At 46.0% G+C, this 24187-nt stretch overlaps 1 protein-coding gene across 2 annotated transcripts in view; it reads right to left on the bottom strand.

Moving 5' to 3' along the window:
- The window catches only part of LOC117347239 (coiled-coil domain-containing protein 17-like), a 488260-nt gene that overhangs the window by 440983 nt on the left and 23090 nt on the right, over positions 1 to 24187 (bottom strand). For both annotated transcript variants that reach the window (XM_033917895.1, XM_033917903.1), the window contains exon 2: positions 20051 to 20206. In XM_033917895.1, the coding sequence (XP_033773786.1) occupies positions 20051 to 20206 (156 nt within the window). The remainder of the gene's footprint in view (positions 1 to 20050; positions 20207 to 24187) is intronic.

The raw sequence follows: 24187 nt of genomic DNA, 5'->3' as shown, positions 1-24187 counted from the left end.
ACGGCAGGATAACTTCTTTCGTCCTGGTTGTGATACCCTTCTTGATTATACCTAGCATTCTTTCTTAGTGGCCGCTGCGCACTATGCCGTCGGCTTCATTGTCATGTCCACCATTACCCCTAAGTCCCTTTCCTGGGTACTCTCATTCAATAACATCCCTCCCATCGTATAGTTGTACCTCAGGTTTCTGCTTCCCACATGCAGTACTTTACATTTCTCAACGTTGAACTTCATCTGCCATCTCGTCGCCCATTCCCCTAGTTTGTTCAGGACCCTTTGCAATTCTTTGCAGTCCTCTTTAGTCCGAGCTCCACTGAATAGTTTGGCGTCGTCTGCAAATTTTATTATCTCATACGTCGTCCCTATTTTTAGATCATTTATGAATATATTAAATAGTAGTGGCCCGAGCACCGAGCCCTGCGGAACACCACTTGTGAACCTCTTCCAGTCCGAGTAGTGGCTCTTCACCCCTACCCTCTGTTTCCTACCCGCCAACCAGTTTCTGATCCATCTATGTACATCTCCGTCCACCCCATGGTTCTTCAGTTTCCGGAGTAGACGCTCGTGAGGCACCTTGTCAAAGGCTTTTTGGAAATCTAGGTATACGATGTCTATGGGGTCTCCTTTGTCCATCCGTTTGTTGATTCCTTCGAAGAAGTGCAATAAGTTAGTTAAGCACGATCTCCCCCTGCAGAAACCATGTTGGCTTGGTATCAGAAGTTCGTTTCTTTCCAAATGTTCATCGATGTTTTCTTTTATCAGCGCTTCCGCCATTTTCCCCGGAACCGAGGTCAGACTCACCAGTCTGTAGTTTCCCGGGTCGCCTCTTGATCCCTTTTTAAAGATGGGCGTGATGTTGGCTATCTTCCAATCCTCTGTTTTCAGGGATAGGTTGCAAACTTGCTGCAGTAGTTCCGCTATCTCCTCCTTTAATTCCTTCAGAACCCTTGGATGGATTCCGTCCGGACCCGGGGATTTGTCAGTTTTTAGTTTTTCTATCTGCCTGCGCACATCTTCAAGGCTCACTTCCATGGATGTTAATTTTTCTGCTTGATTTCCATTGAAGAATTGCTCAGGTTCCGGTATGTTGGTTGTGTCTTTGTTCATAAATTCAGACGAAAAGAACATGTTAAGTCTTTCCGCGACTTCTTTCTCCTCCCTTCCTGTCTCCATCATCCAGCGGTCACCCATGATAACTGCATTGCAGTTGCTTTTAATCTCATCCATCATCTCTCCATTAATTTCTTCTGACTGCCCTGAGGGTCGGTAGTAGATGCCGATATTCTTTTCCGTTCCTTTTGTCCCCAGAATTTTGGCCCATAGAGACCTTACCTTATTTTTCATTTCCGGTGTGTTCTCTCCAGTAGACTCAATTCCTTCTTTGATGTATAGGGCAATACCCCCACATTTTTTACCTACTCTGTCTCTGTGGTATAGCATTGCCTAGTGGCAGGCTTTCTGGAAGCCTCTAAAATGGCTCAAACAGGTTGAGAAAACTGAAGAGAAGTTATGTTTAGAGGTACCAAGCTGTCAGGTGTAGAGACTGCAGGTTGGGGTGTAGTAGAGATTCTTGGCTCTGTATAAGCAGAGACGGAAAAACTGGTAGAAGGTATGGCTCCTTGATGCTGAGTTGAAGTAGAAAGGAGTACCAAAGTTGCCTGGGCCACTGAGGAGCTATCAGAATCATTGTGGCATGATTGTTCTTGAGCTTAATAAGAGTCTTGAGAATGAGAGGGAAAGGAGAGAATACATACAGGAAGAGATTCGTCCATTCCAGCAGAAAAGCATCTGCCTCGAGGTGATGAGGAGAGTATAATCTGGAGCAGAACTGAGGCAGTTTGTGGTTGTGGGGAGATGCCTTTGCATCCTATCTGAGGAGTTCCCCACTGAGAAAAAATGTGATTAAGAGGTGAGGAATTGAGTGTCCATTCGTGAGGTTGCAGAAGGCAGGTCAACTTGTCCGCCATACAGTGTTTCTCTCCTTGAATGTAGACAGCTTTCAGGAAGGTGTTGTGAAGGATTGCCCAATCTGAAACCTTCAGAGCTTTTTGGCAAACAGGGAGAGATCCTGTTCCTCCCTGTTTGTTGACATAGTACATGGCAACTTGGTTGTCTGTCCAAATGAGGAGTACCTGGTCGTAAAGAAGGTGTTGAAAAACTTTGAGAGCATTGAATATCACTCTGAGTTACAGATTGATATGACACTGACTATCCATGCTGTACCAATGGCCTTGAGTATGGAGACCATCGAGGTGAGCCCCCCATGCATAGGTCAAGGAATCTGTCGTGAGGACCGTCTGATGAGGGGGCGTCTGAAACAGTAAACCTCTGGAGAGTTTGGAAGAGAGCATCCACCAGTGGAGAGACTGTCTCACCGAAGGAGTGACTGTAATGTGTCGAGAGAGTGGTTCACAAGCCTGCGTCTACTGAGATGCCAGTGTCCACTGAGGAATTCTGAGGTGAAGTCTGGCAAAAGGAGTCACGTGAACGGTCGAGGCCATGTGACATAAAAGTGCCATCATGTGTCTTGCTGAGTGTGAAGAAAGGGAAGACACTTTGTGACATAGCTGAAGAAGAGCATCCAGACGCTGCTGAGAAAGGAATGCTCTGAGCTGGATAGTGTCCAGGATAGCTCCGATGAACTGTAGATTCTGAGAGGGCTGAAGATGAGATTTGGGAAAGTTGATTTCAAATCCCAAGCTTTGTAGGAACCACGTAGTCTGTTGGGTCACTACAATAACCCCCTGAGATGTAGAATCTTTGATGAGCCAGTCGTCTAGGTAGGGGAATACCTGAAGACCATGGTTGCGTAGAGCTACCACCATGAGGAACTTGGTGAACACTCTGGGAGATGATGCCAGGCCGAAGGGTAGCACTCTGTATTGAAAATGCAGATTCCCCATCCGAAATCTGAGGTACTATAGGGAGGCTGGATGAATGGGAATGTGAATGTAAGAGAATCTAGATCCTCGAGATCTAGAGAACATAACCAATCATTCTGATCTAGAACGGGATAAAGGGATGCCAGGGAAAACATGCAAAGTTTTCTTTGACCAATAATTTGTTGAGAGCCCTGAGATTCAAAATGGGCCGCAGATCACTCGTCTTCTTCAGAACTAGGAAGTAACGGGAGTAAAACCCCCTGCTCTGCTGTTCCAAGGGAACTTCCTCGATGGCACGGAGATGAAGCAGAGCTTGAGCTTCCTGAAGAAGAAGGGTGGTCTGGGATGGATTGGAAGGATACTTTCTTGGAGGAAGCTCTTGTGGAATCTGAGCAAAATGAAGAGAGTATCCTTCCCTGATTATTGACAGTACCCAGAGGTCGGGTGTAATGATCGCACATTGATAGTAAAATGATGGAGATGACATCCTATGGGGAGAGGAGAAGACAGAGGCAGAACGATGGAGGTTATATTCTGTTTGAGGCAATCAAAAAGGCTGAGAAGCCTTGGGTGTAGCAGAAGGCTGAGGTTTCTGTTGCTTCTGCTGTTGTTGTTTCTTGAGGGGTGCTCGAGTGTAAGGAGCTGCCCTTGGAGGATAACACCTCTGATAGGATGGAAGAGATCGAGAAGGCTTTGCAGGAACTGGCTTAAGCTTTGGTCTGACGATGGAAGCAAAAGATTTCTCATGCTCAAAACAACTTCTTGATAGAGGTCTCTATTGATTCATCAAAGAGGTCATTGCCCTCACAAGGAATATTAGTCAGATGATCCTGAAGGTTGGGATCCATATCGATGGTGTGAAGCCAGACCAGACGGCGCATCACTACTGAGAATGCAGTGACCTTCGAGGAAAGTTTAAAGACATCATAAGATGACTGAAGAAGGTGCAACATGAGTTGTGCCAAAGTGGCAATGACTTGCTGAAACTCTAAAAGCCTGTGTTGAAAAACCAGGGAATATATCAATAAAATACTTGAAATAAGTAGTAAAGATAAAATTATAATTTAAAACCCTGGAGGCCATCATCAAATTTTGATAAAGACGACGGCCAAACTTGTCCATGGTCCTCCCCTTTCTGCCAGGAGGTATAATAGCATAGACCCTGGAAGGATGTCTCCTCTTCAATGAAGATTCCACAAGAAGAGATTGATGAGATAGCTGGGAGTTCTCAAAGCCCTTACAATGTAGAGTTCTATACCTCAATTCCAACTTGCCTGGAACAGCAGGGATAGCATAAGGAGTCTCCAGGTTTCGTTTGAAAGTTTGAGACAGAAGCCTATTAAGAGGAAGTTTGAGAGACTCTGCAGGAGGCCGAGGCATACTCATTTCCTCTAAATACTCCTTAGAATACTTAGAACCAACATCCAATTTAAGATCCAGGTCCTCAGCCATTTGACGGAGGAAGGAGGAAAAGGACAATTGATCCACTAAAGCATGGCCTTGAGAGGGACTCGATGACCTGAGGCACCTCGAGTGGAGAATGAAGGTGAGGCCTCTCTGGAATATTGGTACCCCAGCGAATAGACAGACTGGGACGAGGCATTGGAATCAGCTGAGCCCTCAGGTTCTGCTATCGGTGTCCTCGATCGAGGAGTTGGAGGCCTCAAAGTGCTGGAAGGCCTGGATGAGGAAGGCTTCTCTCTAGAAGAGGACCTGCACCTCGATGAATGCCTCAATGAGGGCCTCAAACAGTGACAATAGTGCTGCCTGGAAGCAGGTCTCATGTGAGGTCGAGACTTCACCCTGTTCCTCGAAACGAGCAATACCTTTGATGAGTTTATAGGACTGGAAGCTGTAGATCGAAACCCCATAGACTCAGTGGTTTGGATTGAGGAATCTCGAAGCACTCACAAAGACTCATCTCCTTGTATGGAGTGTGAAGATTCCAGTTGAGACACTTGCAAAGACTCGACTCCTTGCATAGAGTACAAAGATTCCAGTCAATTCCAGTCTCGACTCCTTGCATAGTGTGAAGATTTCAGACCAGACACTCGCAAAGACTCGACTCCGTATATAGAGTGTGTAGATTCAGCTCGAGGCACAGCAAGGACTCGACCACTTGTGAGACTGCTGAGTGCCCAGGCTGGACTGCAGGAAGCAAAGTCAAGGCAGGACTGTATTTGCTCAGTAACTGAACAAATTCCCACTCTAAAATGGTCTGGATGGTAGCCTGCAATTGTGTATCCGAGTCTGAAACTGGACCACTTGCCGAGACTAAAGATTCAGAGGTGGCAGAGGAAGCATGCTTTGACTTGGAGGAATGATGCTTGGGTAGCTTGAGGACCACCACCGGACCCGTCTGCTGAGGTATCTGACCTGAGGGAAGCTCAGGAGAAGACTTAGCAGATATACTCAAGGTTGAGGATGATCCAAATGAGGAAGGTCTGATGAGACTCGAGGTCGGAGTCGTAGAGGCAGGAGAACACCCTGCAGCAGGCCTTACCAAGTCAGAGGTCGAGGTCGAGGGTGTAGCAGGGGTTTCCATACTGAAAATCTTCTCCACTTGAACTCAACCACGTTTGAGGGCTCGAGGTTGAAGGGTAGCACAGTGAAGGCATGACTCCAGGCAATGGTCAGGCCCCAGGCACTGAAGACACCAGTGGTGTGGGTCAGTGAGGGAGATCGCACGCTAGCACTGGTTACACTTCTTGAAGCCTGTGACCGGCCGGGACATAGAAGGAAAGATAGCTGCCGCAAAGTCAAAGCCCACAGGCTGAGGGCGTGTGACAGGCCCCGTCAGTTAGTCGAAGAAAAATATTTATTTATTAATTTTTTTTAAATAATCAAAAGAAAAAACACAGCGACACGGTAATAAGAAAAATAAAACATGAGCCACGGTGAGAGAAGGCACGAAGTGAACTAAGTTCAGCACAGAGCGTCAAAGATAGACTTCTCGGCTCCACAGAAAACTGAGAACTGAGGAGACACGTCCTGTGCTGGGCAGGAAGGCACTCACGCATGTGCAGTGCGGCAGACTCGAAACTTCTGAAGTTTTCTACAAGCAAGTCTGCTTGCGAGGCTGTCCATATCCGGGCTCCATGGATGACATCACCCACATGTGAGAATAGGCTGCCTGCTTGCCTGGGATAATGAACGTTATCCCCAGAAATTCAATGCTGGACCCTGGCTGGACTCTGGCATTGAATTTCCGTGTATATGGAGCAACATAAACACAACTCATTAAGGGAGGAATTTATCAATGTGTGCTGCTGTTAAGACAGGTTATTTATCACAAGTTATGCTATTTTAGGACAAGGTCTCTTTGCATAAAATGGGCCCCTGTGATAAAATAGCACAACTTGTGGTAAAATAATCCATCTTAACAGTAGCACACATTGATAAATTCACAACTAAGTGCAATATTCAGCATTCAACCAGCTATGGTGAACCACAAAGATGGGACTGACTTTTGTGGACCTACTCTGACTGGATAGGGGTCACAAGTGGTGTTCCGCAAGGGTCAGTGCTGGGACCATTGCTGTTCAATATATTTATTAATGATCTAGAAACGGGGACAAAGTGCGAAGTTATCAAATTCGCGGATGACACAAAACTCTCCAGCAGGGCCGGAACTGTTGAAGAATGCAAAGAACTGCAGAGCGACCTGAACAAACTGAGTGAGTGGGCAAAAAAATGGCAGATGAGCTTCAATGTGGAGAAATGTAAGGTCTTGCACATAGGGAAGGGGAACTACATGTACAGCTATACGATGGGAGGGAGGGTACTCGGGGAAGGAAGCCAAGAAAAAGATCTGGGGGTATTGGTGGATAACACAATGAAGCAGGCGGCGCAATGTGCAGCGGCCTCAAAAAAAGCGAACAGAATGCTGGGCATTATCAAAAAAGGTATCACTACCAGAACAAAAGAAGTTATCCTGCCACTGTATCGAGCAATGGTGCGCCCACATCTGGAATACTGCGTCCAATACTGGTCACCATACCTAAAGAAGGACATGGCAATACTCGAGAGGGTCCAGAGGAGGGCAACGAGGATGATAAAGGGTATGGAGAACCTTTCATATGCCGAACGGTTGGACAGGCTGGGGCTCTTTACCCTGGAGAAGCGGAGACTGAGAGGGGACATGATAGAAACCTATAAAATCATGAAAGGCATAGAGAAGGTGGAGAGGGACAGATTTTTTAGACTAGCAGGGACAACTAAAACAAGAGGTCATTCAGAAAAACTGAGAGGAGACAGATTCATAACAAATGCAAGGAGGTTCTTCTTCACTCAGAGGGTGGTGGACACCTGGAACGCGCTTCCCGGAGAGGTGATAGGACAGAGTACAATTCTGGGGTTCAAAAAGGGACTGGATGACTTCCTGGAAGCGAAAGGGATAACAGGGTACAGATAGAGATTTACCTTACAGGACATTGAGTGAACAGGGTATGGGTATTTTAAGTTAGGTAGGGAACACTTTCAGGTCATGGACCTGGGGGGCCGCCGCGGGAGCGGACTGCCGGGCACGATGGACCCCTGGTCTGACCCGGCAGAGGCAACGCTTATGTTCTTATGTTCTATGTTCTTAATTATGCAGTTCCTTTGGCCAGTTAAAGGCTGAATAGTGGCACTCATCCAGCCATGTGCTGACTCCGTCTCCATAATGCCCCCCAAATATCCAGTTTTTAGTGGGTACATACCAGACATTTTTAGTGGCACTATCTGGTTAATTGCTGATGAATATAAGAACATAAGAAGTTGCCTCCACCGGGATCAGACCAGAGGTTCATCGCGCCCAGCGGTCCGCACCCGCGGCGGCCCATCAGGTCCATGACCTGCCAAGTGTTCCCTGCCTCATCCTAAAAAAACCTATCATTACTTCTATCCGTATCCCTCAATCCCCTTATCCTTCAGAAATTTATCCAAACCTTCTTTGAATCCCTGTAGTGTCTTCTGCCCTATCACAACCTCCGGGAGTGCATTCCATGTGTCCACCACTCTCTGGGTGAAGAAGAACTTCCTGGCATTGGTTCTAAACCTATCCCCTTTCAGTTTCTCCGAGTGCCCCCTTGTACTTGTTGTTCCCCACAGTCTGAAGAATCTGTCCCTGTCTACCTTATCTATGCCTTTCAGGATCTTGAAAGTTTGTATCATGTCTCCTCTAAGTCTCCTCTTTTCCAGGGAGAACAGCCCCAGCTGTTCTAGCCTGTCGGCATACGAAAGGTTTTCCATACCTCTTATCATTTTTGTCGCTCTTCTCTGGACCCCCTCAAGCATTGCCATGTCCTTCTTGAGGTACGGTGACCAATACTGGACACAGTACTCCAGATGCGGGCGCACCATTGCACGATACAGTGGCATGATGACTTCCTTTGTCCTGGTCGTGATACCCTTCTTGATGTTACCCAGCATTCTGTTTGTTTTCTTTGAGGCTGTCGCGCATTGTGCCGATGTTTTCATTGTTGTATCCACCAGCACACCCAGGTCTCTTTCAAGGGTACTTACCCCTAGCAATGTTCCCCCCATTGTATAGCTAAACATCGGGTTCTTTTTCCCAACATGTATGACCTTGCATTTCTCTATATTAAAACACATCTGCCACTTTTTGGCCCACTCTTCCAGTTTCGTTAGGTCCCTTTGCAGGTCTTCACAGTCTTCCGTGGTTCTAACCCTGCTGCAGAGTTTGGTGTCATCTGCAAATTTGATAACCTCACATTTCGTCCCTGTCTCCAGATCATTTATAAATATATTGAACAGGAGCGGTCCCAACACCGACCCCTGCGGAACTCCGCTCGTGACCCGTTGCCAGTCTGAGTATTTGCCTTTCACTCCAACCCTCTGTTTTCTGCCCGCCAACCAGTGTTTAATCCATCGGTATACATCCCCCTCCACTCCATGGTTCCACAGCTTCTTAAGCAGCCGTTCGTGGGGTACCTTGTCGAAAGCTTTTTGGAAGTCGAAGTAAATGATGTCTATGGGTTCCCCTTTGTCTATCTGGCTGTTTATTCCCTCAAAGAAGTATAGTAAGTTTGTGAGGCAAGACCTTCCCTTGCAGAAGCCATGTTGGCTCGCCTCAGCTGCCCATTTTTTTCTATGTGCTCGCAGATGCTGTCCTTAATCAGTGCTTCCATCATCTTACCCGGAACCGAAGTCAAGCTCACTGGCCTGTAATTTCCCGGGTCACCTCTTGATCCTTTCTTAAAGACAGGCGTGACATTTGCTATTTTCCAGTCCTCCGGGATCTCCCCAGTTTTCAATGATAGGTTACATATTTGCCGGAGTGTTTCCACTATTTCCTTTCTCAGTTCTTTTAGTACCCTTGGGTGGATTCCATCCGGGCCCGGTGATTTGTCGCTTTTCAATCTATCTATCTGTCGTAGGATGTCCTCATGGCTTACCTCTATTCGCTCCAGCTTTTCATCTAGATCCCCACTTATGATCTCCTCAGGTTCTGGTACATTGGATGTGTCCTCGCTCGTGAAGACTGACGAGAAGAACTTGTTTAACCTGTCTGCTACCTCTTTTTCCTCCTTTACCACTCCCTTTCTGTTTCCATCATCCAACGGTCCCACTTCCTCCCTCGCCAGTTGCCTCCCCTTCACGTACCTAAAGAACAGTTTGAAGTATGAGCAATTAGTTCCAAACAAGGAATTTGACCAGCCATTTTGGGCTGGTTAAATTGATTTGAAATTTGACTCCCAAAGTATTCTCTACTTTTGTCATCTGATCATTTTATTTTTCTAATTCTGATAGTTCAAGCTTTGGTTTCTGCTTTTTTCCATCATCTCTTAACTTTTGTCATTTTTCTCTCTTCTTTCAGCTTTCTTCTATTATTCTGTCCAGATTTTAATTCATTCTTATTATCTGGTCTTGAATTTCCTTCATTTTAGTGTGTCTTTCTATAGCTTTCCATGTCTTTCCCTCAGCATGGCTTTTATTCTTCCTTGTATTCTCCCCACCTTTCACTAACTCTATTCTCCTTCCACCCTTCCCCTCTGTTATCCATCCAGTGTCTCTCGTTCTCTTTCCCTTTCTATCCAGTGTCTTTTCTGTCTCTTCCCATATACCTTGCATCTTCTGTTTCTCCCAACTGTCTGCTGTTGTTTATCCAGAACAGCAGCAGCAAAACATAGAAGTCACAGGCCCACAGTCTTCATCCATATGCTGTGGGCTCTGTTGGTCCCAGAACAGGAAGTTGATGTCAAAAAGGGTTAGAGACAAGTAGAGGGGAAAGCACAAACATTGTAGCCCTGGGACTACTTATATGTTTTGCCACTACTGGTGGCAATGGAAGGGAGGTTAGGAGTCTAAAACCAGAACCTTTGAGGTCTCATGTTCCCTTTAGAGCAGGGGTCTCAAAGTCCCTCCTTGAGGGCTGCAATCCAATCGGGTTCTCAGGATTTCCCCAATGAATATGCATGAGATCTATGTGCATGCACTGCTTTCAATGCATATTCTTTGGGGAAATCCTGAAAACTGGATTGCGGCCCTCAAGGAGGGACTTTGAGATCCTTGCTTTAGAGAATGCACACTGCCTCTTAAGAATCTAAAGTATAGAGTATTTAAGTATTTTTAAAAAAACCCAGCTAAAGCACAGGTCAAATCACAAAATTTTATCATAATATGGGAAAAGGGAAGAGAAGTGGGGAGTCCTTACTACAGTTAATGTATTAACTATCCCTTGCTATTTGCAAGTTTTGAGGTGGCTGCATCTTCACATTAACACATTAACTAAACTAACATATCTGCTTGCCCTGGGTTGGTAGCATGGAATGTTGCTACTTTGAGTTTTTTGCCAGGTACAAGTGACCTGAATTGGCCACCGTGAGGACGGGCTTGATGGACCACTGGTCTAACCCAGTAAGGTTATTCTTATGTTCTTATGTATCAACACTTCATATACTAGGTTTCGTGTATTTCTGAAAACTTACCTCTTTGAATGAGCTTTTGCTTAATTGTGAAAACTAACGGAGAGCACATTTTTGCAGTGTTGGACTTTGAATGCTTTTAAGTTTCTTTTGTATGACTGTAGTATACATTAATATTTTTTGTCTGTTATTGTCTGTTAATCGAATCAAGCTCCATTTTGGTTGAAGTCCTGGTATACAAAGCTAAGTTTTAATTTAGTTTTGCTTAGTATACTATCCTATTTTTTAATGGCTTTCTATTTTCATTTTATTGATATATTTTACTGTAAACCACTTTGAACTGTGCTGCACCTAAGGTGGTATATCAAGTTTAATAAACGATAAACAAAACAATAAACTATGCTGACCATTCTACCAGACACTGTCATGGAAGTTTAGCTCTTAGCAGAGCATATTCAAAATTTATGTTAAAGTATATTAAGTACAAAAATTTTAATCCACTTTAGTTAATAAGCTCTTGGGAAGGAAGTAGAGTTTGTTACTAAGCTGCATAAAAGTTGCCCTTAGACTGCAGTTCAGTTTACAGTGAAAGTCATTAAGAACATAAGAAAATAAGAATTGCCTCTGTCGGGTCAGACCAGGGGTCCATCGTGCCCAGCAGTCAGCTCCCGCAGCAGCCCCCCAGGTCCATGACCTGTAAGTGTTCCCTACCTAACCTAAAACGTCCATACCCTGTTCGCTTAATGTCCTGTAAGGTAAACCTCTATCTGTACCCTGTTATCCCCTTCGCTTCCAGGAAGTCATCCAGTCCCTTTTTGAACCCCAGAATTGTACTCTGTCTTATCACCTCTCCGGGAAGCGCGTTCCAGGTATCCACCGCTTGTTGAGTGAAGAAGAACTTCCTTGCATTCGTTATGAATCTGTCTCCTCTCAGTTTTTCTGAATGACCTCTTGTTTTTGTTGTCCCCGCTAGTCTAAAGAATCTGTCCCGCTCCACCTTCTCTATGCCTTTCATGATTTTATAAGTCTCTGTCAAGTCCCCTCTCAGTCTTCGCTTTTTCAGGGTAAACAGCCCCAACTTTTCCAACCGTTCAGCATATAAAAGGTTCTCCATGCCCTTTATCATCCTCGTTGCTCTCCTCTGGACCCTCTCGAGTATTGCCATGTCCTTCTTGAGGTATGGCGACCAGTATTGGACGCAGTATTCCAGATGTCGGCGCACCATTGCTCGATACAGTGGCAGGATAACTTCCTTCGTTCTGGTAGTGATACCTTTTTTGATAATGCCCAACATTCTGCTCGCTTTCTTTGAGGCCGCTGCACATTGCGCCGCCGGTTTCATTGTGTTATCCACCAATACCCCCAGATCTTTTTCTTGGTTGCCTTCCCCCAGTACCCTCCCTCCCATAGTATAGCTGTACATGGAGTTCCCCTTCCCTATGTGCAAGACCTTACATTTCTCCACATTGAAGCTCATCTGCCATCTTTTTGCCCACTCACTCAGTTTGTTCAGGTCGCTCTGCAGTTCTTTGCATTCCTCAACAGTTCTGACCCTGCTGGAGAGTTTTGTGTCATCCGTGAACTTGATAACTTTGCACTTTGTCCCCGTTTCCAGATCATTAATAAATATATTGAACAGCAGCGGTCCCAGCACTGACCCTTGCGGAACACCACTTGTGACCCCTATCCAGTCAGAGTAGTGCCCCTTTACTCCTACCCTCTGCTTCCTGTCCGCCAGCCAATTTTTGATCTATCTGTGCACGTCCCCTTCCACCCCGTGACTCCATAGTTTCTTCAGTAGGCGTTCATGGGGTACCTTGTCGAAGGCTTTTTGGAAATCTAGATTACGATGTCTACGGGGTCACCTTGGTCCAATTGTTTACTTATCTCCTCAAAGAAATGCAGTAGATTTGTCTGGCATGATCGTCCTTTACAGAAACCATGCTGGCTTGTTCTCATCAGATTATTTTTTCTATATGCTCATTGATACCTTCCCTGATCAGCGATTCACCATCTTCCCCGAAACTGAGGTTAAGCTCACCGGTCTGTAGTTCCCCGGGTCGCCTCTCGATCCTTTTTTGAAGATCGGTGTGACATTCGCTATCTTCCAGTCTTCCAGGATTACCCCTGTTCTCAAGGATAGGTTGCAAATATGCCGCAGTAACTCCGCTGTTTCATCTCTTAGCTCTTTCAGTATTCTCGGGTGGATCCCATCTGGGCCCGGAGCTTTGTCAGTTTTTAATCTATTTATCTGCCTGAGAACGTCTTCGAGGCTTACCTCCATGCATGATAATTTTCCCTCTTGATCTCCCCTGAAGATTTTTTCCGGTTCTGGCACACTGGATGTGTATTCTATTGTAAAGACCGACGAGAAGAACTTGTTTAGTCTACCAGCCACCTCTTTTTCCTCTTTCACCACTCCCTTCCGGTCACCCTCATCCAGAGGTCCCACCTCCTCCATCGCTGGCTGCTTTCTTTTCACGTATCGGAAAAATGGTTTGAAATTTCTTGCTTCCTTGGCCAGTCTCTCCTCATAATCTTTCTTGGCTTTCCTGACTACTCAGTGACATTCTTTTTGATGCTTCCTGTGCTCTCTCCAATTTCCTTCGGTTTTGTCTTTTTTCTACTTCCGAAATGAGTTTTCTTGTCTCCTATCACTTTCTTTACTTCATTGGTTATCCATGCACGGTCCTTCGTCTGATTCTTTTTGGATCCTTTCCTAAATCTTGCTATATATAGGTTTTGCGCCTCGTTTACTGTGTCCTTGAATAGGGACTAGGCTTGCTCCACAGTCCGAGCTTCCTTGGAGCTGTTTCTGAGCTTCTTTCTCACCATTTGTCTCATGGCATCATAGTTCCCTTTCTTGAAGTTAAACGTTGTTGCCTTAGTTCTCTTCCCCTTAGGTAATCCTACTTCCACTTTGAACTGAATCATGTTCCTAGTGGTCCCACGACCTTCACACCCTTTGCGGGTCCTTTCAGCCCGTTGAGGATCAGATCCAGAATCGCTGACCCTCTCATTGGTGTCTCAACAAGTTGTTCCATGAAGCAGTCCTGAACAGCTTCCAGGAACTCCGTTTCCCTCGCACTTTTTGAATTTCCAAGACACCAGTCTATCCCAGGATAGTTGAAATCTCCCATAACTATGGTGTTTGGGTTCTTGCATTCCCTTCTCAGCTCGACTACCATTTCTATATCCTCTGCTTCAGTTTGCCCAGGTGGACGGTAGAACAGTCCCATCTTTATCTCGGATCCGTTGCTTCCTGGTACTTTGACCCACAATGACTCCAGTTGGTCATTTGTCGCTGCTGTGTCTACACTGGTCGATTGAATGGTGTCCCTTATGTATAGTGCTATTCCTCCTCCTTTCTGGTAAGTCCTGTCTCTCCGGTAAAGTTTGTATCCTGGCAATACTATGTCCCATTTGTTTTCCTCGTTCCACCATGTTTCCGTGATCCCTATGATGTCTAGTCTCTCGTTATTGGCCATGACTTCTAGTTCCCCATTTTGTTCTTTAGGCTCCTTGCATTAGTGTACATGCAGTTCAAGACCTGGCATTATCCCTTCCTCGCTAATCTGTGAAAAAACACAGTCCCACAAGTTAGTGACTTCTGTGATAAAGGAGCAACATAAATTATGATAAACCTCACAAGCTGCATTTTTCTTCTCCCTGTGTGCATTTCTTAAAATAAAATGGCTCTTTCTATTCCCCATCTCCCTATGAAAATACCCCCTAAATTAGACCCCTGGGTCTAACTTAGGCCATTCTGGTAGTCTAGGGTAGACCAGGCAGGAATGTGACCTCAGTCCTTCTTGCCCCTGCTGGTGCTAGCTATGATATGGCACTCACAATCCCTAGCCTCACATAACTACTTAAGAACATAAGAACATAAGCAATGCCTCCGCTGGGTCAGACCCGAGGTCCATCGTGCCCAGCAGTCCGCTCACGCATCGGCCCAACAGGTCCAGGACCTGTGCAGTAATCCTCTATTTATACCCTTCTATCCCCTTTTCCAGGAGAAAACTGTCCAATCCTTTCTTAAACCCCAATACCGTACTCTGCCCTATTACGTCCTCTGGAAGCGCATTCCAGGTGTCCACCACACGTTGGGTAAAGAAGAACTTCCTAGCATTTGTTTTGAATCTGTCCCCTTTCAACTTTTCCGAATGCCCTCTTGTTCTTTTATTTTTTGAAAGTTTGAAGAATCTGTCCCTCTCTACTCTCTCTATGCCCTTTATGATCTTATAAGTCTCTATCATATCCCCTCTAAGTCTCCAGGGAAAAGAGACCCAGTTTCTCCAATCTCTCAGTGTATGAAAGGTTTTCCATCCCTTTTATCAGACGCGTCGCTCTCCTCTGAACCCTCTCGAGTAACGCCATATCCTTCTTAAGGTACGGTGACCAATATTGGACGCAGTATTCCAGATGCGGGCACACCATCCAGGGCCGCCATCAGAAATTTCTGGGCCCCTTACTGAGCAATCCTATTGGGCCCCCACGCACCCCTTCCTCCCCCTTCTCCCCCCCTTCTTCCATGGGCCGAATACACACATACTTTCCTCTGTCGCCGCACTCTTTGACCAAAAGATTTGTAAGCCTGCAACCACGTCAAGGTACACTCTTTCAGCAGCTCCTCTCCCTCCCCCTTACCTTTGTGGCCAAGTCAAAATGATCTACGAACAATAAAATTTTAAAAACACAAAGCACGCTGTACGCAGAGAAAATGTTAATTATCATTTATATTCCGTGGGTTTTCAAAGAGGTCAAGGCAGATGACTTTATGCAATGTCACCTCAGTAACAACTATACAAAAATAGACAAATATTCCCCCTCCCTTTTTACTAAACCGCGATAGCGGTTTTTAGTGCAGGGACCTGCGCTGAATGCCCCACGCTGCTCTTGAAGCTCATAGGCTCCCTGCGCTAAAAAACGCTATTGTGGTTTAGTAAAAGGGGGCCATAGTGCAAAATATAGACAGCATATATAAATTCTCAAAACGGACACATTTTGATCACTAAATTGAAAATAAAATCATTTTCCTACCTTTGGTAATTTCATCAGTCTCTGGTTGCACTTTATTCTTCTGACTGTGCATCCAATATTTTTTCCCTTTTTTCAGCCTCCTGTATGCTTCCTCTCCTCCAGACCTCATTCCTTCCCCAAACTTTTTCTTTGTTTCACCCTGCCCCCTTCTTTCTTTTTCTCTCTCTCCATACCCCCCTTCATTCTGTATGTCTGTTTTTCTCTCTCTCTCTCCGTGCCCCATTTTTCTTTGTTTCACCCAGCCCTCTTTCTTTTTTTTTTTCTGGCTCCCTGTCCCCCCTTTCTTTCTTTCTCCTTGCCCTCCCCTATGCCACCACCATTGGGAAAATGCTGCCACCGCCACTGGGGAATAGGCTGCCACTGCCGCTATCGGGAACAGGCCGGTGCCGAGTTCACCCTGCTTCTCTTCCCCGCGGGGCCGACCAACTCTCGCCACTCGACGTCAATTCTAACATCGGAGAGGACGTTCTGGGCCAGCCAGGCAGCGACTGGCTGCCCAGAACGTCCTCTCCGACGTCAGAATTGACGTGGGTGGCGAGAGTTGGTCGGCCCCACAGGGAAAAGCAGGGAGAACTTGGCACCGGCTGTTCCCAATGGCGGCGGTGGCACTCAAGTGGCTAAAGAGACGCAGTTTGCCAGCCTAGTAAGAACACTGGAGGGTGGCCAGCTGTGCACCCCCTTGGGGGCGTAAACCCGGGGCAGACTGCCCCCACCCCCACCTTGGTATGCCACTGTCTGTAATTCACTCCCTCCCTTATGACCAAAATTTCTTTCTTCTATTCCCCGTGTACACAACCATCTCTTTCCTCCCTTCCTCTCTCCCAAGTCCTTGCCTTCTGTGTCCAAAAACGCATTCCCTCCCCCACCTCAGCATCTCTTTCCCTCCCTTCCTCTCTCCCAAGTCCATGCCTTCTGTGTCCAAAAACCCATTCCCTCCCCCACCTCAGCATCTATTTCCCTCCCTTCCTCTCTCCCAAGTCCATGCCTTCTCTGTCCAAAAACCCATTCCCTCCCCCACCTCAGCATCTCTTTCCCTCCCTTCCTCTCTCCCAAGTTCATGCCTTCTGTGTCCAAAAATGCATTCCCTCCCCTACCTCAGCATCTCTTTCCCTCCCTTCCTCTCTCCCAAGTTCATGCCTTGTGTCCAAAATGCACTCCCTCCCCCTTTTGTGTTCCCAGTTTGCCTCCCAGCCCATCTTAGCAACTTTCTCAGCAAAATGTAGCTCAAGCCGCATAGGCTTGTCTTCAATTTCCTGCCTGTCCCGCCGCGCACACATAGCCGACCAGAAGTCTTCCCCGACTTCAGCGGTGACGTCGGAGGGCGGGCTTTGCTTAAGCCCTCCCTCCGACGTCAGCGCTGACGTTGGGGAAGACTTCCGATCGGCTGTGTGAGCTGCAGGGCAGTCGGAGTAGAAGACGAGCCTCGCGGCTTGAGTTATATTTAACCCCGCGGGTACCCCATCATTCCCGTTCAGCTCTCTCTCCTGTGCACCCCCTTGGGGCGTGCACCTGGGGCGCACCGCACCCCCTAGGTACACTACTGGCCCGGGCCCCCTGTCAGCTCCGGGCCCCTGAATGCAGGACTGGTAGTACTGCCCTGATGGCGGCCCTGGCACCATCGCCCGATACAACGGCAGGATAACTTCTTTCGTCCTGGTTGTAATACCCTTCTTGATTATACCTAGCATTCTATTCGCTTTCTTAGCGGCTGCTGCGCACTGTGCTGTCGGCTTAATTGTCATATCCACCATTACCCCCAAGTCCCTTTCTTACTGCTAGGGGTCAGGCTGCCTTATAAAGGCTTTGAACTTTGTAACTAGGAAATACACAAGCTACATTATTCACTTTAAGTATTAATGAAATGCAAATACATGCGAAACACCTCATGAGTAGTCCACTGGTAACCTAAGCAAATGTGCATCATGGTAATATAACACAGATTATTGTTGTTTGAGGCTGAGGTGTGGGAGACTCAAGAGCAATGTAAGGAAATTATTTTTCACACAGATGGTAGTGGACGTCTGGAATGCGCTCCCAAAAGAGGTGGTGGAGAGGAAAACAGTGACAGAGTTCAAAAAAGTGTGGGATGAACACAGAGAGGGGCATAATTAAAAAAAAGTCTAAGTCCCCTTTTGGCCTAAGGCCTTAAACGTTGAAAGTAGAAGCAGGGAAAATGTCCATTATCAAAAAAAAAGTCCAAAAGCAGGGTTTTTTTTAATAATAGCCTACCTCTACGTTCAGCTGTTTAAACACCCAGGCCACTACTACGTCTAAACTTACACCATATAATCAACCTTAAAAAAGCCTAAGTCCCAAATGCCCAAAACAAGGGCTTTTAGGTGAAGGAGGAGCCAGTCCTTCGCCTAAAAGCTGGATTCTGTAACCGGTGTTTGTCAAAAACAACACCGGTTACAGAATCCCCCCCCCCTCTTACAACGATCCGGGCAGGAGGGAACCTAAGCCCTCCTGGCCCGCAGCACCTCGAACCCCTGACTACGATCGGGGCAAGAAGGAGCCCAAGCCCTCTTGCCCCGGCAGCACTCACCTTCCCCCAACTCGATTGGGGCAAGAGGGAGCCTAAGCCCTCTTGCCGCGCGGCATCCCCCACCCCCCGATCATGATCAGGCAGGAGGGATCCCAAGCCCTCCTGCCCAGGCAAACACCCCCACTCCCACTAAGATACGGGCAGGAGGGATCCCAGGCCCTCCTGCCCTTGATGCAACCCCCCCCCGACCGCCCTCTGATCGCGCCCCCCCGCCGACACACAAACCCCTCCATCGACCCTCCAACCCCCCCACCTCCAATCCCCCTCCCCATACCTTAAAAATCATTGGTCGGATGGATGGGTGCCAAGCCTGATTGGCCCAGGCGGCTCAAACCTCCAGGGATGGCTGGCCTGTCGGACGGATGGACTTGGCACCCGTCCGTCCGACCAATGATTTTTAAGGTACGGGGAGGGGGATTTGCGGTGGGGGGGGTCGAGGGGTCGGCGGGGGTTCGCGAGTCAACCGGGGGGGTGGGCCGTTCGGGGGTTCGGGAGGTGGTCGTGGGGGGGGTTGCGTCGAGGGCAGGAGGGCCTGGGATCCCTCCTGCCCGTATCTTAGTGGAAGTAGGGGGGTTCGCCTGGCCAGGAGGCCTTGGGATCCTCCTGCCCGATCATGATTGGCGGGTGGGGGTGCCGCCGGGTAGGAGGGCTTGGGCTCCCTCCTGTCCGATCGTTATCGGCGGATGGGGGGGGTAGGGGTGAAGCGGGGCAAGAGGGCTTGGGCTCCCTCTTGCCCCGATCGAGTCGGAGGAAGGTGGGTGCCGCCGGGGCAAGAGGGCTTGGGCTCCCTCTTGCCCCGATTGTTGTCGGCGGGGTCAGGAGGGCTTGGGCTCTCTCCTGGCCTGATAAGATCGGGGGGAGGGGTAAATCGCTGCAGGAGAGATGGGTCATCTCTCCTGCCACTTTAACGATCCCAAGTGCCACATTTGGCGGCACTTGGTTGTATCGCTGTTGCGGCAGGGGAGATGAGGCATCTCTCCTGCCCCGATGGTTGTGGTGGGGGGTGGGTAGGTGTAATTGCTGACTAGGCAACCTGATTAACGTTTTGGTTACACCTGTTGTACGCCTAGGTGTCGGTCGGCCCACCTCCCGCCCACCCCCTGCCCTTTACCCGCCTCTAAAAACGCCTCTTTTCTCTCTGTGCGTTTAGAGGCAGGGGAAAGGCTTAAGCTGGTTTTGGATATGTTTAAAACTAGCTTTGATTATGGGTACTTGGACGATCAGGCTTTTTGATCGTCCAAGTATCCATTTAGGCCACTTTTTAGACATGTTTTTTTTTAATTATTATTATTATGAGCACCAGAGGATCTAAAATCAGAAAATAGTAGTAAATATTTAAGAACTAAGGCCAGTACTGGGCAGACTTGCATAGTCTGTGTCTGTATATGGCCGTTTGGTTGAGGATGGGCTGGGGAGGGCTTCAGTGGCTGGGATGGTGTAGATGGGCTGGAGTGAGCTTTGATGGAGACTTCAGTAGTTGAAACCTAAGCACAGTACTGGGCAGAGCTTTGGATTCTTGCCCAGAAATAGCTAAGAAGAAAAAAAAAATTAAATTGAATCAGGTTGGGCAGACTGTATGGACCATTTGGGTCTTTATCTGCTGTCATCTACTATGTTAAGGTGCAAGTATCATGAGTTATTGCCTTAACACACATTAGTTACTGTTCTTCTGAGTGATCAGTAATTTGAAATAATGAAATCACTTTACTCACTTTTCTAAGTAGAATGTTCCCATCACAGCTTGAATCGGAAACACTACCCAGTAATTGCATTTCTCGGTCATCCATTTCTAACAATTTACATTCTCCCAGTTCATGCTGCTTTTTCTGCTCACCTTTCTTTTTTTTACCATGCTTTAGTCTATCAGCCTAAAAAAAGAGACAATAAATATGCACATAAGTAGGTTTGATATCCAAAATTCCCTGGTCCATCTGACCAAGCTGTGGACATACATCGAAAGACAATGGGGTCAGATACCAAACCGACCCCATAATAAACAGGAACTTTAAACATAAGAACATAAGAACATAAGAACTGCCATCTCCGGATCAGACCCATGGTCCATCGAGTCCGGCGATCCGCACACGCGGAGGCCCAGTCAGGTATACACCTGATGTAGTTTTACCACCCATATCCCTCTATGCCTCTCATAAGGAGATGTGCATCTAATTTGCCTTTGAATCCTAGCACAGTGGATTCCTTAATAACCTCCTGTGGAAGAGCATTCCAGGCGTTCACCACTCGCTGCGTAAAGCAGAACCTCCTGACATTTGTCCTGGACTTGTCCCCCCTTAGCTTTAAACCATGTCCTCTTGTCCGTGTCACGTTGGACAGTGTAAATAATTTGTTTTTCTGCTCTATTTTATCGATGTCTTTCAGTATTTTGAACGTCTCTATCATGTCCCCTCGCAGCCTCCTCTTCTCAAGGGAGAACAGTCCTAGTTTCTTGAGTCGTTCCTCATATTCCAAGTTCTCCATACCTCTTATTAGCTTCGTTGCTCGTCTCTGCACCCTCTCCAGCAGTTTTATATCCCTCTTTAGTTTGGGAGACCAATGTTGGACACAGTATTCCAAGTGTGGTCTGACCATTGCTCTATAAAGCGGCATTATGACTTTCTCCGATCTGCTCATGATTCCTTTCTTTATCATTCCTAACATTCTGTTCGCTTTCTTTGCCGCTGCCGCGCATTGTGCCGACGGGTTCAGGGTCCTATCTATCAGTACACCCAGGTCCCTTTCTTGTTCGCTCTTACCAAGAGTTGCTCCTGACATTCTATACTCGTGTTCCTTATTCTTACTGCCTAAATGCATTACTTTGCATTTCTCCACGTTGAACTTCATCTGCCATTGCTCTGCCCATTTCTCTAACTGATACAAGTCGCTCTGGAGTTCTTCGCTATCTTTCTGCGTTCTGATTGTCCGGCATAGCTTTGTGTCGTCTGCAAACTTAATGATCTCACTGGATATTCCGTCTTCAAGGTCATTGATATAAATGTTAAATAGGATCGGCCCAAGTACCGAGCCCTGGGGCACACCACTACCTAGTCACTTTCTCCCAGTCTGAGAACTTCCCATTTATGCCCACTCTCTGCTTCCTGTTTTCCAGCCATTTGCCTATCCACCTGTGTATATCTCCCTCTATTCCATGGCATTGTAGTTTCCTGAGAAGTCTTTCATGCGGAACAAGGACAAAGCGGAATATTGAAAGGTACTCAAAATCCTTTGTTCAGAGCAAAGTGTCACAAATGATACTGTGAAAACAAGATAGTTAGATTATCCTTATAGAGAGGTGTGGTAAATATTAAATTAGTTCATGTGGATTTAAAAAAGAACAGAAAAATATTAATGATGCCAAATCATCTGTATCAACTACTGAAAAACAGATTGTTCACAGTAAAGAAATAAGCATACTTTTTCTCTGTAAGTAAATATTACAAGTTTATAAAAAAAGACGTCATCTGCACACGGTCAGAGACCCTACAGAAGCGGCCAGAATTCAGGATTTTCCAAAACCCTGCCAAACTGTCAAGTTTTGGAAAGTCCATCTGGGCACCGGAACAGTCTTCTAAAAAGAGGACATATCCGAGTTTTCCCAGATATCTGGTAACCCTAAGTTTGTGTATTAAAGAGGTTCAGGGCTACAGATTCTGAATAAAGCCTTTATCATTATATGTATGACTCCCCTAAAAATGTCCCTGCCTTGGGTGGTAGGAGGAAGGATTTTCAGGGCGATCACTAAACTAAGGAGGGTTGGAATTCTCAGCCTAGTGTATGTTTTTGAGAAGGGTCAGCCCATGTGGGCAGGGACAGGAAGTAATAAAAGGGATTGTGTTTGTGAAATAGATACCTTTGGTTGCCCACCCCTGCAGAGACCATAGCACCAAGGGGAAAGTCCAAGGAGCCAAGACAGGAAAAATTTATAGAGCACAGAGTGTGAAACCCCTGCCATAGGACAGAGGATGTCAGCTGAGTGTTCTCGGCTTGGAAACAAGTAGGAGCTCTTAGGAGAAAAGGTACCCTAGGTAGAAGAAAAGGAGCAAGAGTACCTCACTTCTGGCAGGACATTCATTGTGCTTGTGGATGACTTCTGTTCTGGGATGGGAGAGACGCTTTGAAAGTCTGCAGCAAAAGACAAGGGAATGGGATGGAGCTTACTACATGCTATTTCCTTGACATTCTGGTTGAATAGACTGAAACTGGACTGACATGATTTTTTCCCACATGTTTTAATACCAGAATAGAATAAGTTGGGGATAAACTGCCTATCTGGATATTTTGAACTGTACAAACCAAGTTTTAAGTTATGAACTGTGTTTACAAAGTTCCTGTTTAGTAAAGCAAGTTGAAGTTAAGCACTGAGACTGCTATTTATTTGATAACAGAGAAGCACAAGGTGTTTCATGTTTCATGTTTATTAAAATTTGATGCAAATGCTTATAACACAGTTTCAAAGCAAATTACAAATATAAAAAAGGGGTAATAAGAACATTTCACACATATGTTTAAAAAAAAAAATAGACAGACTTATAGAAAACAACGGGGAGAGGGGGGTGGAACTCCAAAATTTTTTGAAAAAGATAACATTGAAGGGTCAAACGATGGTGGGGGGGGGGGGCTAAAAGCAGAAGCAGATATGTTTTAAAAAAAAAGACCTATAAAAATAAGTTTGACTGGTGAATTTTTTTATTTTTTTTAGTTCAAGAAAATTTTATTGGTTTTAGAAAGCATGAAAACATAGAAACAAAAAAGAGCTTCCATGGAATCACAGGTTATAAACCGGGTGATGACACCCATCCAGTATATCCAATTACAAAATGAGAAGTGGCAATAGCAAAGATAAATGAGCACTTCTTAGTATGCACATCATATAAACATACAAGATCGAGGAGCATACATCGTACAGGAAAGTGAAGGGAGTAAATCGAGAGAGATAAGGTACAATACAGTCCACGCTAGAACAGTACACTTGTGTAAGTTATAGCGTCAGCAGACAATGATATAATAATATGAAATGAAATAAAGAGAAAAAACAGGGAAGATCAAACCAGAATATTATAAGTAAATGATCCGGATAATGGTCAATGGTCTAAGTGCTGATATTTGCCAGAATCGACGAAGTTTTATCAAAAGTCGCTATTGATTTATGATGGTCAGCCATATGTCGTTCAAATTTATTGTGGAGACACACTGAATTCCATCATTGGTTATAATCTAATTTTGTAAAATCTTTCCAATTATGTAAAATAAGTTGAATGGCTAGAATTAATAAAAGGGTAAACAAGCGGTCATGATACACAGATAGATGGGCAGTGAATGCCGAGGATCCCAGAATCAAAATATCAAACGAAAAGGGATCAGTGATAGAGAAAATTTTAGAAATCATGTGCCAAATCGAATTCCAGAAAACTGCAATTGGGGGCAATCATAGAGCATATGCCGCAAGGAGCCTTCAGATGCTTTGTAAGTCCAGCAAGATTTAACTGAGGACTTCGTTATTTTGGCTGATTTAATAGGAGTCCAGAAGGCTCTATGATAAAGGAAAATAGCTGTTTGTCTATGAGAGGCTGAGTGAAGGGATTTAAATAATCTGGGCCATAACAACAACCATAAATGCTCGGTAATAGGGGATTGTAACATCGTATCCCATTTAGAGATGGATTCGACAAGGAAAGGATAGGATTTTGCCTGCATATACTTGTACCAATTGGAAGATTGACCTTTGGACGCAGAAAATATTTGTATCTTGGAGTGGAGGTCAGGAGTAGTATGCAAGGAAGCAAGAGTTGAGAACCTCGCAGTAAGACAATGATGCAGCTGAATCCAATTAAAATATTGGGTGGGAGGGATAT

Source organism: Geotrypetes seraphini, chromosome 1 (genome assembly GCF_902459505.1).
Source record: "Geotrypetes seraphini chromosome 1, aGeoSer1.1, whole genome shotgun sequence".
Lineage (NCBI taxonomy): Eukaryota > Metazoa > Chordata > Amphibia > Gymnophiona > Dermophiidae > Geotrypetes > Geotrypetes seraphini.
The sequence above is the reverse complement of the archived record's forward strand: the minus strand, read 5'-3'. Positions and strand labels throughout refer to the sequence as shown.